We start from the raw sequence: 17,500 nt of genomic DNA on the forward strand, positions 1-17,500 counted from the left end.
GTTTATATTCCCATAATTAAACACAACGACATCGGTGTTTATTCTATACAAAAACACTACGACATCGGTGTTTATTCTATACATATAAGCCTTGCTTGATAGGTTTAACAGCTTTTCGAATTCGACAGCATGTCACAAGGCGAGGATGCACAGTGATCCTGAGTCCTGACTATAACCATAACCCGGTTGTTGGCAGAGTCCCGGCCTTGCGACCATTTGAACCGGATGGGGAAAAACACCCGGTTCGGTGTGGTTGACCTTGGAATTTTTGCTGATAAACAATATTAGCAAAAAAAACAAAAACATTCCAAGGTTGCGCCTAGAAAAAAGAAGGTGCGAACCGGGATTTTCTCCCCAAAAGGTTCAAATGGTCGCAAGACCGGGACTCTTCCAAGAAGGTTAGGGTTGTAGTGAGGAGCGCTGTGCGTCCTCGCCTTGCAACATTCTGTCGACTTCCATTTGCAGTGTGTACACCAAGTCGATAGCCACTTGTACACCCATGTACTCGTACGTGTTCGTGCACACTATCTATATATGCGTGTATACGATGACAATGCGGAGCAACAGAGACCGATATCTTTCCCGTGACTCTGAGTTCCATGTTTAAATACTCTGATCCGAAAATGAGCACCTCATTTTCCGGAGTATAAACCGCACTGGAGTATGGGTCGCACCCTCCATTTTCCGCCACAAAAATACAGATCTCTATCCTATTTGGATCATTTTGCATAACCATTTGGAGGTTTTGTATTGTGGCGACCCTATCTTAGACTAGATCGGTCGCAGTGGCCAAGATGCTTTATGTATTTTAGGCAATCCGTACTGCCGTGGACGGGCCGAGCCAGTCGGTCTCATGCGCAGATATTCCATTGATATTTGCGCCAACGTGCTCTATCCTATTTTTATCACCGTTAATTTGATTATCGGAGTATAAGTGCGGTTTGTACTCCAGAAACGGAGCCGAGACCTCTGGTCGGCTGAGCTTCATGGGCCCCACCATCACACTCCACCATTCACCCCCAGTGTCTGGAGATATGTGGATTTTGTAGGAAATAGATGCGGTATGTGTGCTCACAATCTGTGTGTTCTGCTTCTGGTATGTTGGTGTTGTTTCTGTAGGCTGCTGTTGCCGTCATCCTGATCGTGTTCCGAGCCCGCGGTGGACCAGCAGGCACAGCGGGTCCGGCATAGGGACCTACCAGCCTCAGTTTTCGATCACGCGTCCGCATGTGTGTGCACGTGTGTATGTGTTGACTGCTCGGTGTGCGAGACCTTTTCCACATCTCATCACGGCGCGACAGATCTACCCCACGGCTGGTTTAGTCAAGTGAATGCTCCGTCGGTCTTTCCTCGTTTTCTCCGTCTGTCTATCTGTCTGCCTGCTTGCCTGTTTGTCTGCCTTTTTGTTTGTTTGTCCCCATGTCTGTCTCTCTTTCTCTCTGTCTGGTTGTAGATGTGTCTGTATGTCTCCCTCCTCCCACCTCCTCCCACCGCTTTAGGAACTGCATCTGCGCATTGATGCTTGAAGGGTGGTGGCGTTCCTACGGACGCGGAAAACTCGGCCTCTAGCCGAGTCTGACGTGAACCGTGAATTCATCTTTCTTCTGCTGTATGTCTGTATGTCTGTCTGTCTGTCTGTCTGTCTGTCTGTCTGCCTGTCTCTTTCTCTCTCACTTCTCTCTCTGTGCCTGCTGGTCATCCTAGGACACAGTCCGTACGGTCGCGATGCATACAGCATGCATTTTGGACCTGTGTGCTTTTATAATTCTTTATCTGATCCATTTCAGCGGATCACCATTATCATTGAGATTGGCTGCATATCGTATGAACAAATATTGCCTATAATTTCCTTTTCTGGCACTACAGCATCATATAACTGCACCCCCCCCCCCCGCACCTCCCAGCGAAATCGTTATATTGCTCTTTTTTGTCTCTCTACGGCGAATCCTACGACAATTCTGAATGTTTTACTTCAAGTGCCGGTACTTACACTGCACTAGTTGTGATGAAGCACTTCCAAACCGTCCAGCGTAGAGGGAACAGGGTCTGAAGAAGAGTGTCACCACTGGTACTACTGCCAGTACTGGAGTATTAGGTGCACCTGCCATTCGAAGGTGCCGAGACCTCTAGTCGGTTGGGCCCCATCAGCACCATCTCACCCCATGCTAGCCCCATGTGCCTGGCGGTGAGTTGGGTATCTTGTAAAAATAAAAGTCCGAACCAACCTATTACAGTCACACCTGTCTGGGCGACCACTTGGATAAGGCTACCACCTGTCCTAGAAGACCACAAAAACCAGGTTGAAGGGATGCCATTTCCAGTCGAATGACCCTGGATAAGAGGACCGCTGAAACCAGGTTCAAGGGGTGCTATTTCCAGTCGAATGACTCTGTAACCACTGACTTCAAGGGGTGCTATTTCCAGTGAAATGACCCTGGATAAGGAGACCATCTGGTAACAGAGACCAGGTTTTGAAGGTCCCTTGAGCGGTCGTCTTAGACAGGTTTCAGTGTACATGGTCTCTTTGCCTTCAGCAGCGCATGGACGGTGAGACCAGGGCATAGCTTAAGGTGGCTCCTACCCCTTGGGTCCAAATTTTTTTTGTTTGAAACGTGGCTACAAACGATTGTACTTTGTTCCGTAGGATATCTAGTGTACGGAGACAAAATTTTATCAAGTTCTACCGGCCGGTTTCACTCGGGGGAGGGGCCAAACATAGCATACTCACAATTGCCAATTTAGGCCAAAAAACACCGGAAAACCACTTTTTTGGCCGTAGTACTCGTAGTTACCCCATTTTTCTTGATGTCCAACATCAGGACAGTAGGACAGTAGGACAGTAGGACAGTAGTATACTTGCTAAATATCAGCATAAGCTGTAGAAGTGGGTAGAATTCTGCTAGAAGGTGACCTTTTTCTCTTTTCGGAATCATCCCATTTCAGCGCACACGTCCCTCATATTAGCCCCGCCCACAAGTATTTGACACTGGACTTGCCCTGTATTCGATGGTTATGCTACTATAACCTAATAATGGTACTGTGTAGCAAGTTTGAGCAGGTTCTACCGAAGGTAACTCGTGAAATAAAACTTTGAAGTTTCAAGTGATGCCATATTTCAAGAATCAGCACATTGCACTGGGACATTGTCCAACGCCTTAGAACCCCTGACTCCACCACATGACAGATACGTGTCTTACATTACTTGATTGCAACATCTTCTGAACATAGTAGTAGAGCTTTGGATCAAGTTTTAGCAGTTTCCACAGAAGCCAACTACCAAAATAGAACTTTGAAGTCGCCCACATACTAAATGCCATAGCTGAGCATGTGCATTGAGTGTATGGTCTAAAGGTTTTCACAACTAGCTCCAATGCGGCAGATACGTGTCTTACATTACTTGATTGCAACATCTTCAGAACATAGTAGTAGAGCTTTGGATCAAGTTTAGACAGTTTCTACCGAAGCAAACTACCAAAATAGAACTTTGAAGTCGCCCACATACTAAATGCCATACATGTAGCTGAGCATGTGTATTGAGTGTACATGTATGCTCTAGTGTTTTTCACAACTTTCTCCAACATGAAGCCGATAGTGATGTGGAATTTGTTGACTGCTTTGTCCAAAACATAGTGCTGAAGCAATGCACATTGGGCACTTTCTACTGGTATTGTAATTATTATATTATACAGTGTTTGCTGCCAACATAGCAAGAAATTCTTCTATACTAAATGCGTATTCCACGGGGTACGGTCCAATGGCTTTTCACTTCACATCTAGCCACTGTTCTTCGTGCATTATTTGAATGCTTAGTCTCCGTGGTAATGAAGCTAAGAGCCACACTGGAGAAGTTTCTACTGAAGCTAACTATCAAAAATATAAATTTTCCAAGATGCTACTATTACATCAAGTAGCTGTGTGCAATGCCACTCTGTTGAACACAGTAAGGAAAATCGAGTCACTAAACCCCTATTTGCCAGATACATGCTGTTGAGACTGATAGCAGCTGTATGATCTAATATGGATGGCGGTTCCACACTGACCAGCACATGTACACGCACACAGGCAGAAGAACACACAAGTAATACACCTAACGTTACTTCGAAGTACACTGTGTACATCATGTAAATACAAGCGTATATGCAAGCATCACTCCTGTTCTCCACAACCGGCAGTCCTGGGCCACTCTAGCTGGTCAGAGTGCAATAATTTCTGCAGCAGGCTTGACTTGGAAAGCTAATCACAACTGCCATGGCTGCAACATGAGTATTACCAGCGCTTTTACAGTGCTACTTGTATTATAATTATTATTGTCAATCCATTGTGGTGCATGGCACTCGTTTTCAACAACTGAGTTTATGTCATTAGTTGCATATCCAACGCCAGCAGAAAAAGCGGGGGTGGGGGAAAATTACCACGGTTCAACACTAGTCATATTGAACGGCGTTATGCCATGCCAGGCGCGCACACAAAACGCCCGCGCGAGCGCGCATGCATGTACACACCCGGGTGACACATTCATGCGACTTCATAGCCTGCACTGTCGTTCTATGTCATAGGAGTGAGTGCACACACATATATATGTACATGTAGATTGCCTAATTTTGCATACGTAATAAAATTGTATATGTATACACACATGTGCGTGCACATATAGATAAAGTCAACGGCATACGCATGAGTGTGTGCCAGTAGGGCCACATGCCAATTATCGGAATAGTCTGTGAAAGTTGCACGGCACGACAAACTTTCGGACAGTCTAAAGATATGACACAATGAATGTGGAATACCCTCCAGTGTGTAAGACCATTTCATATCTATTTCGCAGCGTTTGTGATTTTCCAAGCGTCCCTGTTGATATTTTGATGTCCTCACTTGGTTGATGACACAGTCACAAATTATCAAATTCACCTCCAATGCCATCCAATCTGCGTTCCGCGATACATGTACAGTGAACGGTGTTGAGGAAAGCCATGCAGCAATAAAACAGTCGCTGAGACTCCCAAGCAGAGGATACAATTCAACAGCGTATTGAAGTACGAATTGTTCTAAACAATTTTCAAGACACAATTACAAAATTTGAAGTGCGTCTTGAAACGTGTTTGAAGTGCTTCGATGTATTTACCTTCGATCTCCCTGAATCGATCCATCCACAGCTACCTGACGAATTTGCTAGTCAGTGCGGGAGATGATCGAGCAAGTAAAATATTTGAAGGTCGCGAGATGTCAGTGGCACTGGCAGGAAATCTACACAAGCGTGTTCAGAAAATTTTCTAATACTCAGGCATGATTCAAGAGCGGACTTTGATTTCTCCCTTCTTCTGGTACGAGCACCAGTCGACATTGCATTCTTGGAAAATCTTCTGCCAGTGCTGCCTTCCCCTTTCATAGAAAGAACGAGTGAAGAGGGACACTAGCAGCAGGTTCTAGCTAGGTCGCCAGAATTGCAGAAAAGCGAGAAGACGTTTCCTACAACGATTGATCGCACAAAAATCATCGCTACCGAAAAATTTACTGAAAATCTACACTTTTCAAACGATGCGCGCGCAGAGGGTGTGAGCCACCTTAAAGGGGAAGTATACCCTAAAATCAAATTTTCACCAGTTGTAGTCTTCTGGGTGCTGAGTCGAATGGTCGTGGTCCGAGGAAGCTGCGACGCTCCCTTCCTACTTGAATCCCAATCGAACTCGCGCACTTCCACCGAAACTGGGTGACTGCGCCCTACTAGATGGGGATTTGTATGCAAAATGTCACTAAAAGCGCCATTTCGTTCTTATAAAAGCACGGATGACCGCGATTGGCCCATATGTTGTAGTCTTTTGGACGCTGAGTCGACTGGTTTTGGTCCGAAAAGGCTGCGATGCAGCGTTCCTCCTTTATTCCCAATCGAACATGGTTGAACAAGCGGTCACGTGCTCCTGGGTGCCCAAATCACCTGGTCACCGCGCCAGCAGGCGACAACTTTCACACCAAGGTTCAACTCGAGTTCAACTCGAGTGACAGGACTGCACCCAAAAAAGGTCAAACAGGCTAGTAAGTTGTACCCTGCAGGCACGGTGACCAGGTGACTGGTGTACGCAGGAGCACGTGACCGCTTGTTCAACCATGTTCGATTGGGAATAAAGGAGGAACGCTGCATCGCAGCCTTTTCGGACCAAAACCAGTCGACTCAGCGTCCAAAAGACTACAACATATGGGCCAATCGCGGTCATCCGTGCTTTTATAAGAACGATATGGCGCTTTTAGTGACATTTTGCATACAAATCCCCATCTAGTAGGGCGCAGTCACCCAGTTTCGGTGGAAGTGCGCGAGTTCGATTGGGATTCAAGTAGGAAGGGAGCGTCTCAGCTTCCTCGGACCAAGACCATTCGACTCAGCACCCCGAAGACTACAACTGGTGAAAATTTGATTTTAGGGTATACTTCCCCTTTAAGGATTTCATTTAGCTCGGACAAATGTCCTTCCGTTTTGAAATCTGTCCGGACATGCCCGGACATTTTCCACAACACATTTTCAGGGTGTTTCTTTTTTTTAGTAGCACTGAAGTATATTCACAATAACTCATTATGTAGACGTATCTCACACATTACTATGTACAATTCGCCAATTTATTTGTATTAGAAACTGAACTATTTACTGACGACAAATGTATGTACAAGAAAGCGTTGCAGTCAAGAATTTTGCGAACGCGATATGCTCCTTGCAGAGAAGGTAAGTCAGTTCGAATTTGCGTCGTGCAATAGCGGCAGCACCATCGTCCATCTCGCACAGTGCCTTCGCAATTTGACCGAATTCGAGGGCACTTCGAGCGGGACACTCTTGCCTGCGGAAAAGATTCATTCCTCGTTTATGCATCTCCGTTCCAGCATGATCCTTGAACGCTGATGTTCTCAGGTTCTTGGATCCGGTTATGAAAGCCTCGCTGAAGTTTTTACAACTGCGGACTCTGTCTACAAACTTGATGCACACGGAACACTTCAAACATTCTGCTAACAGCCGATCGTTCTTCTGCCGGTCATAAATCAGCCAGGCGGAAGTAGTCAGCTCTGCATCATTGTCCGAGATCCACTTATCAAAAGTAGCGGCCTTCACACCACGGACTTTTTTTGCCCGGCGGCGAGTCCTCTGAATCTCCCTTTCGCTTTCCAGAAGACATTCTAAAAGACTATCTGCATTCCTGGTCAGTGAAAGAGTGAAAAATAAAAGATGACAATCATCTTCCTCTCAAGAGCGAACAACTGCACTGCAGGCATAGATTCAGGTGCGAAGTCGACACCATGCATGTGCCAAAGGTCGAAAGTGTGAATTGACTGTAGCAACCGCGTTGCTACAGGCGGATTATGGTGAAGTCTACGCCTGAGGGATCGAGGCTACGGTGTAGACGTGTTAGTTGTACGATATGCCCTAAGCTCCGAAGAAAGCCCAACTCTGCATTAAAAAGGTCGAAAGGTCGCTGCTCTTTTTTTCCTTTTTTGACCGGACACTATGTCCGGTGAAATTGAAAACGTCCGGTCAGTGGCCGAAAATGGCCGGAAAATGTCCGATGTCCGGCCGTTAATCTATGCCCTGTGAGACCAAACTACAGAGCAATGCAAGGAGCCCAGAGGCGTCACAGAGCAGGGAGGAATGGTACGACCAGAGGTCGGGGGTGTCCCTATGGGGGAGGGGGTAGGGTTTTTCGCCAACAGGGCACGTGTTAGCACCCAACAGGCGCTCTCTGGGGAGTCTGGGCGGACAATCCTGGATGAAAAGTGGGACATGTACAACAGGGAGTCGTAAAATACCGGTATTTTACGACTCCCTGGTGTACAACCATGGTCGTACTGGTCATACCGTGTGTGACGACCGGGCTGCTCAGCCCATTGTGAAAAGATGACATTGTAGCTTGTTAGGCCTCGGTCACACTACGGCAGTTTGAAGCTGGACGCAGCGTCAAGCCGCATAGCAGCACTTGACGGAGACGTGGGGTCACACAGTGTTTTGTTTTTTTTGCAGCTCATGACTGCCGCGGCTTGACGCATTTGTCTACGTCACAAAACCACCAGGAAAACTCAATGACGACACGGATTCCCACGGAAACCGGCCTTTTGCTTATTATACAAAAAAATTGTCGGACAAAGTTTTCGAATTTTTCATTGATTTTTGATTACAAGAAGACGAAAGGTACTAGGTCCACGCGTGCACGATCGTTGTTGTTTCTTTCCGAATTTGAAGCCATTTTCAGTTGTAGTGTCATTGATCAGGCAAGAAAAGTCCGCATCGCAGCTGTGTTTCTCCTGACTTCGTCATACTGGTTGTCCTTTTTGGGGCTCTTGACGACAACACAACACTCACAAGTCAACAGGCTCCAGTTGGCCGATGACCCACTCAAACAACTGGTCCTTTCTCGACATCATTTTCTTCTCAGAAAACGCCTCGCTCTTCCGCCAGGTTCGGAGCAGAGCAGCCTCGGCCTCGTAGGTCCACGGACTCATCTCGAACAAAAAGAGGGAACAAAACAAACCTTGAACAGACGAATGTCGAATAACTGCTCAACTCAAGCAAAGTGTCTTGAAACTAATTTTACTTGAAAGACACTGTTTTTCCGCCAAGCGTTAAGCGGGATTCACAGAAGCTTTTTTGCGATGCGACACGCGATGCGACAGCTGCGAAACCGGGAAATCCCCAAATCGCAACCATCGCGGACCCCACGCAACTGCCGCAACAGGGCCATCGCAGGCCATCGCAGAAGTTGAGCTTGGCTCAACTTTTGCGATGCGATGCGATGCGACAAGCGATTTGGTGTACGATTTTGACCTTTTCTACAGCAAAGTTGTACAAAGGTGCAAGAGTTGCCTAGAAATTTTTACAAGTTGTGTCAAACCGCGCGAATATCATGGTGACGTACCCAAATCAGCAAAACTTTGTCGCATCGCTGACTTCTTCTGTGAATGGTATTTCGCGAGTTCGCATCGCACGCATCCATCGCAGATCGCGTCGCATCGCGTGTCGCATCGCAAAAAAGCTTCTGTGAATCCCGCTTCACTCGTACTCCCATCAGCGGCAACGCAGCCGATTTCCCCACGTCAGACGCAGCAGCGTCTGACGCTCAAATTTCCCGCGTTGCGTCAGTTGCCATGGAAAAGCTCATGATTCTGACGCTGACGCAGCATTTTTGCCGTAGTGTGACCGAGGCCTAACTATCACGAACACGCAACACAGCCACCCGGGCCTGGTTGTGTACACTGCAGCATAGTGTAGGGTGTTGAACAGTGCAGTGTTGGCACGTATGCCACATAAAAGTCAAAGGAAAAAAAGAAGAAAAAATTAGAAAAAAACAAACGCACCGGAAAACGGTGACAGTACATGGGAATCATACATTCTACCTGCACGTCTACACAGTCATAGACATAATCAGGGAGTCGTAAAATACCAACTCACGGGTCATGATGAACTACGACAGACATGCCAAAGTATTCTACTCCAGTGTACATGTGCATGGATTCAGTACAGGATTGTGGAGCAATTTGATCGAGATACGAACATGAATAATACGCTACCATACATCGACAACTTGAAACTAAAATTACAAAATAATTATAAAGACATGAAACTACAGATACTATTACTCATAGAACTCTACATGACGTCATAGTGACATCATGGTCGTTGCTTATGACATCATCCATATCGACAGTGACCTCGATATACATGAATAATATTGATATTGTATAGACTCAGTCTATACAAAACCGCGTTCACAAGGCAAAATATTGATATTGACAGAATAATAAGAGAGGCAATTATATGTTACGAAAACTAACGAAGGCATTGGCACTCAGAGAAAGCATCACGGGGAGTGATTTGTCGGCCGTTCATGACATCAATAATAAGGAAATAACGTTATGAGTCATATGACGCTGTGCATAGCGATTGTGAAGTAATGCAAGTTAATTATGATGTCATGCATTGTGACCATTACCTCATGCATAAGAAGGGACTACTAGTAGTTTTGTTTTAGACGGCGTGTGTTGGTCGCAGCAGTCACAGTTTCGAACTCGGACACGCGCAGCGAACGACAAGCTTACGACTAAAGAGACGACGCGCGAGACCCAACCAACACGGAATAGGAGGAGAGTGCTGACCATGGCTCGCTGCCCTGCGTTGTTCTACAGACGACCGTCTGTCTCCAGAGCGAGCTGCAGGGCGTCACTGTTAAACACGTGTGTCCACTCCACGGGCAGCTGCGATGGTGCTTGTCTTCGTCCCCCAGTGCTCACATTTGCAGTGGGGTGAGCATGCTGTGGTGAATTCACCGACGACAGGTATTGCACCCAGGATGCGTAGAGCTTGGACTGCACGTTCAGATCTGTCAACGCAAACGCACACACAAATGCACATGGGTACACACGCATGTGGGCACACATGCACGGCCGATACTCCCTGAAATCCCTAAAACTCTGGGTGGACTTGAAAACGATCCCACTTCTGGGCTCACCACACTTCAGTTTTAAAGTGTTTGATGACAAGACGCAGAAAACAGACGGGTATCCACCCGGGATCAAACTGCATACACCCTTGCCCTGCGTGCATACACACAGACACAGACACACACGCACGCACGCACACACACACACCCACACACACACACACACACATGCAACTTACCCTTAAGCCACTGCATTGTGCTTCTACTTTCGGCATCCGTTGTGAACGCACAGCTACCCCACACCAACAGCCATTCGTCAGGCACAAAACCACGCAGCAGCTGCTGCAGCCTGGATTCGATCCTCGCCGCACGCTTCTCAGGACAGTCCTTAGAGTCGCGTGTTGCGCACGTCCGCAGTGTAGTGGAGGAGTGAGCCCTGATGCTGTCCAGGGACTGCCGTTCCAGAAAGCGACGCATTCGCAGCATATCCTGCTTGACGTAATCCAAGCTGCTGTTGAACTTCTCGATTTCCTGAGTCCGGGCAACGGGTCAAAACGAATAAACGGATTGTCAACGATCACACACATGCACACACATGCACACACATGCACACACATGCATACACACAGACAGGCAGATGCACATAAAATAACACAAATGTAAGCAAAAGAACAAGTTCAAAATCTAGGCAGGTAGAATCGAATATGCAGACCGACAAACAGACAGATACGCAGACAGACAGACAGACAGACAGATGGACAGACAGATAGACAGACAGACAGAAAAGCCAACATACAGACAGACAGATAGACAGACAGACAAGCTGACATACAGACAGACAGATAGACAGACAAACAGACAGGTGTGCATACAGATGCACACATACACAGATTGTGGTCCAGTCGAAACACCTTGCAATCATACAAAGAGTTGACTCAATGGATGAGTTATTTGAGGCTTTCTACTCAAACACTGCACCACACTGTGGCAATGTGAGCTCAATTTATGAACGACTGGTACGGTATTGTTCGGAGTATACGCCGCACATTAAACACCAGTAGGTCACCCAAAGAAAGTCAGTGCAGCATATACTACGATGGTCAAACTAACTGTGGTGAACTGGGTAGATGTCGGTATTATGTTAGTGACAAAACATCTGGGTGCGCCTTATACTCCAGATAATGCAGAACATATGTTTGTTGCTCCCGTACCTGGGTGATGGTGTGAGCCGTGGCTGTCTGTTGCCGTGGCGCAGTAGAACCGCCCTCCTCGTCATCGCCGCTCTCATCCTCATCGGATATTGATGATGATGATGTTGCTGGTGGTGCTAGCTCAACGTTGTCGGGAAGTTGCTCGCGTACTATCACTAGCCATGCGTCGGCACAATCGTCCTGGGACATCGGTGACAGTAAGCCAAACGACGCCTGCTCCGGCGGTAGAGAACTGACAGAGAATGACAGAGGTACACACGCACACAGATATGAGTGCACACAGACATGCACACACGCACACGCGCACGCGTGCACAAACACACACACTTACTCACGCATGCCCATCGCTGAAGCGATGATAGTGAACAGCTATGTTAGACATAGCAACTTGTGCTGGGATTCAACAGCTTGCAAGGCTGATGAATTGACCGCCACTATTTTTAGCCTGGTATCCACCACACAGCTGATTGAAGTGACTTTTTCTGGCCAGTGAATCCCTATTTTTCATTTTTCCATTTTTTTCTTTTTCTTTTTCTTTTTTTTTTCAACACACACACACCACACCACATACTCCGGCATACACTGGCTGTTGGTAACCACCCAGGAGAATGAAAGAAAAGTCAGGAAGAGACCGAGAAAGAGAAGAAAGACGTGTGCGACCATAATCGTCAGGAATTGAACCCGCAACCTCTCGATTGGAAATCGACTGCACATACCACTGCACCATATGGGACACACACACACACACACACACACACACACACACACACACACACACACACACACACACACACACACACACACACACACACACACACACACACTTCTTACAGATTGCCCACGGAGTGCTTGCGGGACTGACTCAGCTGCGGAATGTCGGACACGGCACCCAGCTCCTGAGCCTGCTGGTTGGTGCAGTACGTGAGCTGGATGTGCTGGAACCAGTTACAGCGGCGCAACTCACGTCCCAGCGTAGCCATGTCGGCTTGCAGCCGTGTACACGCCTGGTTAAACCTACATGAAACACAGGACAACACACAGTCTTTTCAGGAGTATACAAAAAATCAGGGTTTGCGTGAGACTTGGCCAGAGGCCAAGTTTTCCGCCTGCGCAGGAACGCCACCACCCACTTGTACTGCTATGATCAAATTAATTAACAGGGATAAATTGGGTAGATGGCTGCATTTCGTGACAAAAAATCTGAGTGCGGCTTATACTCCAGTGCATGCACAAGTGGCGAACACCCCGATCCATGTACCCCTTATACCGGGTCACAACTACTATATGAAAAAAAATCACGGTTCGCGTGAGACTCGGCCAAAGGCCCAGTTTACCGCATCCGCAGGAACGCCACCACCCTCTTGGATCAAGGCGCAGGCTATAAACTACCTAATATTCGCAACGGATTAATGTTCGCTATTTTCGCGAGAAGACAAAACGCGAATATTAATCAGGGTGAAATCAAGCTTCAACAGTGGGTGTATGTAGGTGGCTCCGGTGCTTCGCGCACTTTTGCCATCGCAAACTCGCTGGTTCTGAGAAATCGGGAAAATTTAGTAACGCGAATATTGGGCGATTAACAGAAGTTGAAAGTTGACTGTGGGTAGCAGCAATGGTATGTATGGCTCATGCACCGGGAAATGCGGTACATACCCAACGGATTCCGGCATGTCGTGCAGACGTTGCTCATTGCCAGTGGTTACGCGTAGCTTGAGATGTTGCCAAGCAACCACCGTGCTACCGGCGACCAGGGAGTGAGGCAGGTCGGCGGAACCGGTACAGGTCATGACGATAGGGCAGATCAGCTTGGCAGGCTGGAAAGCTGTGCGTACGTGTGTGTGTGTGTGTGTGTGTGTGTGTGTGTGTGTGTGCGTGCGTGCGTGTGCGTGCGTGTGTGTGTGTAGGTGGGTAGAGGTACGCAAAAGTGGAGACAGAGAGAACAGAAAATGAATATTCCGTTGCAGTGATTAGTTTTGCTTCGTTTTGTTCTGTTTTGTTTGGGCACACAGCTTATAATAATTATTATTGAATACAGTACCGTCCAGTGTCGGAGAACGATGCGTCAAATAGCGAACGGGCTAGAGTGTTACCAGCCAGGTAGGGGATACCAGGCTGTACATGCTACCACAGCCATCTAGAGATTTCTATACGAAAAGAATTATTTGAAAACGGCCTACAGTCCATTCATTGGAAACTGGCACCCTAACTTTTTGGTGTCTCTCTCGCATAGTTGTAGATATCGTGAAAACAACAGTACATCCTGCAGGGTGTGACCCGTGCAATTACTCCTTGCCACAATTTGAGGCCAGAAAAGTTCAAGAACAAGGAAATTCAAATAGAAATTCAGCCAGGTTTTACAAAATTGGGACAGTATGCCATGGTAATAATTATGTGTGCAGAAGCAGATCCCAAACCCAGATTTTTGAGATTGAAAGTGGGTTTTTTGATCCTCCATTCCACCCAAATCGGACTTTCAAAAGCCAGCGGGACTGTTTCCGATGAATGGACTGTAGGCTAGGACTCCCCCCCCCCCCCCCCCCCCCCAGGTCTTGAGCACCAGACAGTACTGGAAGCTAGCTCAACAGACGTTACGCGATTACATCATCAGTTGAGATGCTTTGGTGAAGTCGCAGACTCACGGCGGCACAGCGCTGCACTTGCACAAGCTAACGACTCACGCTGCATGCTCAGCGCCCATTAGAAACTCTGCCGCTAAATCATTCGCATAACCTCTATAGGGAAGCGAGCGCATGCTAGACTGCAGCCGGAGCACCATCCGAGTCATGCGACTTTCTTACCTTCGAGTTTCCGTGACAACGCCGATCTGCGGCGGCCGACGGTGTGAACGCCTGGTCGCGTGCTGCGCGGCTTAGTGGCCGCTGTCGCCGAATCGTGCACCCCGCGCAGCCGCGCCTGCAGCTTGACCAGCCAGGACTTGGGCGCCAGGTCGACGCACTGCAGCAGAAAGAGCGACTTGGTGTCGGAGTTCCCGACGCCGCTACCTCGACCAGCGGCGCCAGCAGTCGTGGCACCATGGGAACCAACATGGCCGCCACCGCCGCCACTCTGCTTAAGCATGTCCTCTAGCGTTTCCATGACGGTGGGAAGGAGGGTTGGCGAGGAGACACACGCCTTCACCAGGGATTGTCGGTACACCTGTGTGTGAACGTTACAGAAATAGCCACCAGAGCAAACGGAATTCTGTCAACGTTTCTGTCTTTGTGATCATTGTCAGGAATGGATCCATGTCTTCTTCGGAAAGCTGCTTTGGCAGCTACTCAACAAACTTCTTCCTCTACTTGTACCGCTGAGTTCAGGAAAGGTGACATGTGGAGATAGAACTTTCTGTACTATCAGTGTTAACATGCCTATTAAAGTGAGACTGGGTATTCTCGAGAATGCGGAAATTGCTTTGAAGGGAGGGGATGTGCCCTTTCATGATCAAGACAGTGATTTTCACAATTAGAGACTTGAGCAGGAAGTGAGCACGCTCAAAACCCTTACCTTTGCAGCCGTTCTGAGAACCTCCGTGATGGCGAGCTCCACTTCCGGGGAGTTCGGTCGGACGATGATAATGGGCTTACCCAGCTGAAGTAAGCTACTCAACTTGACGGGTTGCGACGTGAGGAACGAAGCACCGAGCGACTGCTCCGTGAAGCTAGCCATTTCCGTCGTAAAGTCGCGCGCCGTGCCCAGCACCTGCGCGAGCAGCAGTCGCTGCATCGGTGTGTATTTGGTGGGCAAGCCGGCCTCCGCAATCTGCTCCTTGGCTTGAGCGATGGCAGACTCGCGGGCTGCATCTGCTTCGACGTCCGTGAGCTTTGCAGCGGTGTCGTCCTCCAATGCTGCACTGGCCTCGGCTTCGGTAATGGTCGAGTGGCGGGCTGCATCTGCTTCATCGACATCCGTGAGCTTTGCATCTTCCGGTGCTTCGCTGGCTTTGGCTGAGCCGTTGGCGTCTTTGCTCTTGTCGTCTTCCACCGTAGCCTCATCCTTGTCCTTGCCAACATCGTCCTCTTCCTTGGTGTCAGCCTTGTTGTTCTCGCCATCCGTCCTCTGCTGGTGTTCGCCCTGCCTGTCATCACAATCGCTGCTTTTGGCATCCTCTGGAGTCTTGCTGCCGCCATCTTTCTTCCCGCCATCATCTATTGGCTGGCCCTCGCCCGTATTGTCAACATTCTCATCTTTCTCACTTTGCGCATTCTCTGTGTCGGCAGTGTCGCTCTTGGCATCATCGGCCTTCACGCTGTCCGCTTCTTTCTTCTTGCTCTCACTGTCTTCCACGTTCACGCTGTCTGCATCTTTCTTCTCCCTCTCATTCTCCTCCTGGTTCTCGACAGTTTTGTCGTCATCACTTTTCTCGGTTTGCTTGTTCGGCTCGCTTTCACCACCATCATTCTCGACGTCCCCGGCCTTCTCGCTGTCCGCATCATTCTCCTTACTCTCGTCGTTTGGCTGGTCCTCGTCTGGGTGCTCGTCCTTGGTCTGGACATCACCGTCACCTTTGGCACCAACCACATTATCACTATCTGCATCCTTGGCAGCATCATCACCACCATCCTTCTCCTTGCCCTCATCTTCCTGGGCATCCTTACCGATCTCGGTCTCTCCTGCCTTCTCGTCGGCGACATCCTCCCGTTCCTGCCCGTCTTTCTGCTCGTCCTCGTCTTTCTTGTCATCCTCGATGATCTTGGTGTCCTCTACCTTGCCGCTCTCCGTGTCCTTTTCGTCGCCATCTTCCGTTTCCTGGTGATCCTGCGTCTTGTCGACACTGGCGTCAGCGTTCTCCTTATTGTCATCGTCCTGGGCAGCAACATCAGCAATGTTCTTGGCATGCTCAGACTTCATGCTGGCTGCATCATCCTGTACCTCCTCGTCTTTCTGCTTGTTATCCTCTTCTTGGCTGTTGCTGTCGTCTTTCTGCATGTGGTCATCTTTGTTGGTGTCTTCTGACTTCCCATTGTCTGCGACAACCTGCGCTATCTCATCCTTCTCTTTGTTCTCATTCTTTTCCTCGCCCTCACTCTTCTCCTTGTTCTCATCCTTCTTGCCATCAGCACCATCATTGTTCTCGTTGTCCTCATCTTTCCGGTCAGGCTCATCATTCTTGCCATCCTCCGCCATCTCACCGTCCCCGTCCTCCTCCTTCACCACGCTGCCATTGTCCTCTTCCTTGGCATTCGGCTTGTTTTCATCGGTCTTGTCATCAGCATTGGCATTCTCGCTGCACTCGTCTTTCTGGTCGGTCTCCTCTTGTTTCTCTCCGTCGCTGTCCTTGGCGTCAGCTGAGCGGGACACGCTGGTGGGGGTTTCCCCTTGTGTGACAGGGGTTTCCCCTCGTCCGGCGGCAGTTTCCCCTTGTATGTCCTGCCTGGAGGATGCTGCATTGGACGTTCTTGACTGCGTGCCACTCCTGTGCATGTCAGCATCACCACCAACATGACCGTCACGAGTGCCTGAATTGACCAAGGTCTCCTCGGCTAGTGGCGTCATCGACGGCGATTTCGTAGCGGCACGGGATCGCGATCGGTGCTGCTGCGTCGAGCCTTCGGCATCGCTAGAGTCCTGGCTATCATCGACATCGCCGCCGGCGTAGGGTGATGTCGGCGAGGCACGTACCGGTACATCCCCACCACCGTCGTTATTATCCATGCTCCCAGGGCATCGCGAGGCGGGCCGTGACTGCGCAGAGCGGCGGCTGCGACGAGACGACAATCCGCCGTTGGTTGTCACGGGAATGCGAGACACGCGCGCGTACACGCTCAGCGAATCCAGCGCACTCTGAACCAGCGGTACCTCGGAGCTGGCTGTGACGACGTTTAGCGGGAGCTTGCCAAGCGGGCTGCTCTGAAGCCGCACCAGATGCAGGAAACGTGTGGTCTG

The 17,500-nt window shown here is 48.9% G+C and overlaps 2 protein-coding genes and 1 long non-coding RNA gene across 3 annotated transcripts in view; 1 reads left to right on the forward strand and 2 right to left on the reverse strand.

Annotated features, from left to right (window-relative positions):
- The window catches only part of LOC135829462 (synaptogyrin-1-like), an 8,976-nt gene extending 6,985 nt beyond the window's left edge, over positions 1-1,991 (forward strand). The window contains exon 5 of the mRNA XM_065341863.1: positions 1,120-1,991. Within this exon, the coding sequence (XP_065197935.1) occupies positions 1,120-1,191 (72 nt within the window). The 3' untranslated portion in view covers positions 1,192-1,991. The remainder of the gene's footprint in view (positions 1-1,119) is intronic.
- A 2,088-nt stretch (positions 1,992-4,079) lies between these two features.
- On the reverse strand, positions 4,080-5,565 carry LOC135829515 (uncharacterized). Its single transcript, XR_010555846.1, has 2 exons — positions 5,123-5,565; positions 4,080-5,045 (listed from the first exon to the last, which is right to left on the reverse strand). It is a non-coding gene; the product is annotated as an uncharacterized LOC135829515 (long non-coding RNA).
- A 3,901-nt stretch (positions 5,566-9,466) lies between these two features.
- The window catches only part of LOC135829539 (uncharacterized), an 86,379-nt gene continuing 78,345 nt past the window's right edge, over positions 9,467-17,500 (reverse strand). The window contains exons 66-72 of the mRNA XM_065341936.1: positions 15,122-17,500; positions 14,416-14,773; positions 13,271-13,439; positions 12,449-12,631; positions 11,618-11,849; positions 10,646-10,937; positions 9,467-10,346 (exon numbers count right to left, since the gene is read on the reverse strand). The exon at positions 15,122-17,500 is cut by the window's right edge and continues 188 nt beyond it. Coding sequence (XP_065198008.1) covers positions 10,147-10,346; positions 10,646-10,937; positions 11,618-11,849; positions 12,449-12,631; positions 13,271-13,439; positions 14,416-14,773; positions 15,122-17,500 — 3,813 coding nt within the window. The 3' untranslated portion in view covers positions 9,467-10,146. The remainder of the gene's footprint in view (positions 10,347-10,645; positions 10,938-11,617; positions 11,850-12,448; positions 12,632-13,270; positions 13,440-14,415; positions 14,774-15,121) is intronic.

Source organism: Sycon ciliatum, chromosome 13 (assembly GCF_964019385.1).
Source record: "Sycon ciliatum chromosome 13, ocSycCili1.1, whole genome shotgun sequence".
Classification (NCBI taxonomy): Eukaryota; Metazoa; Porifera; class Calcarea; order Leucosolenida; family Sycettidae; genus Sycon; species Sycon ciliatum.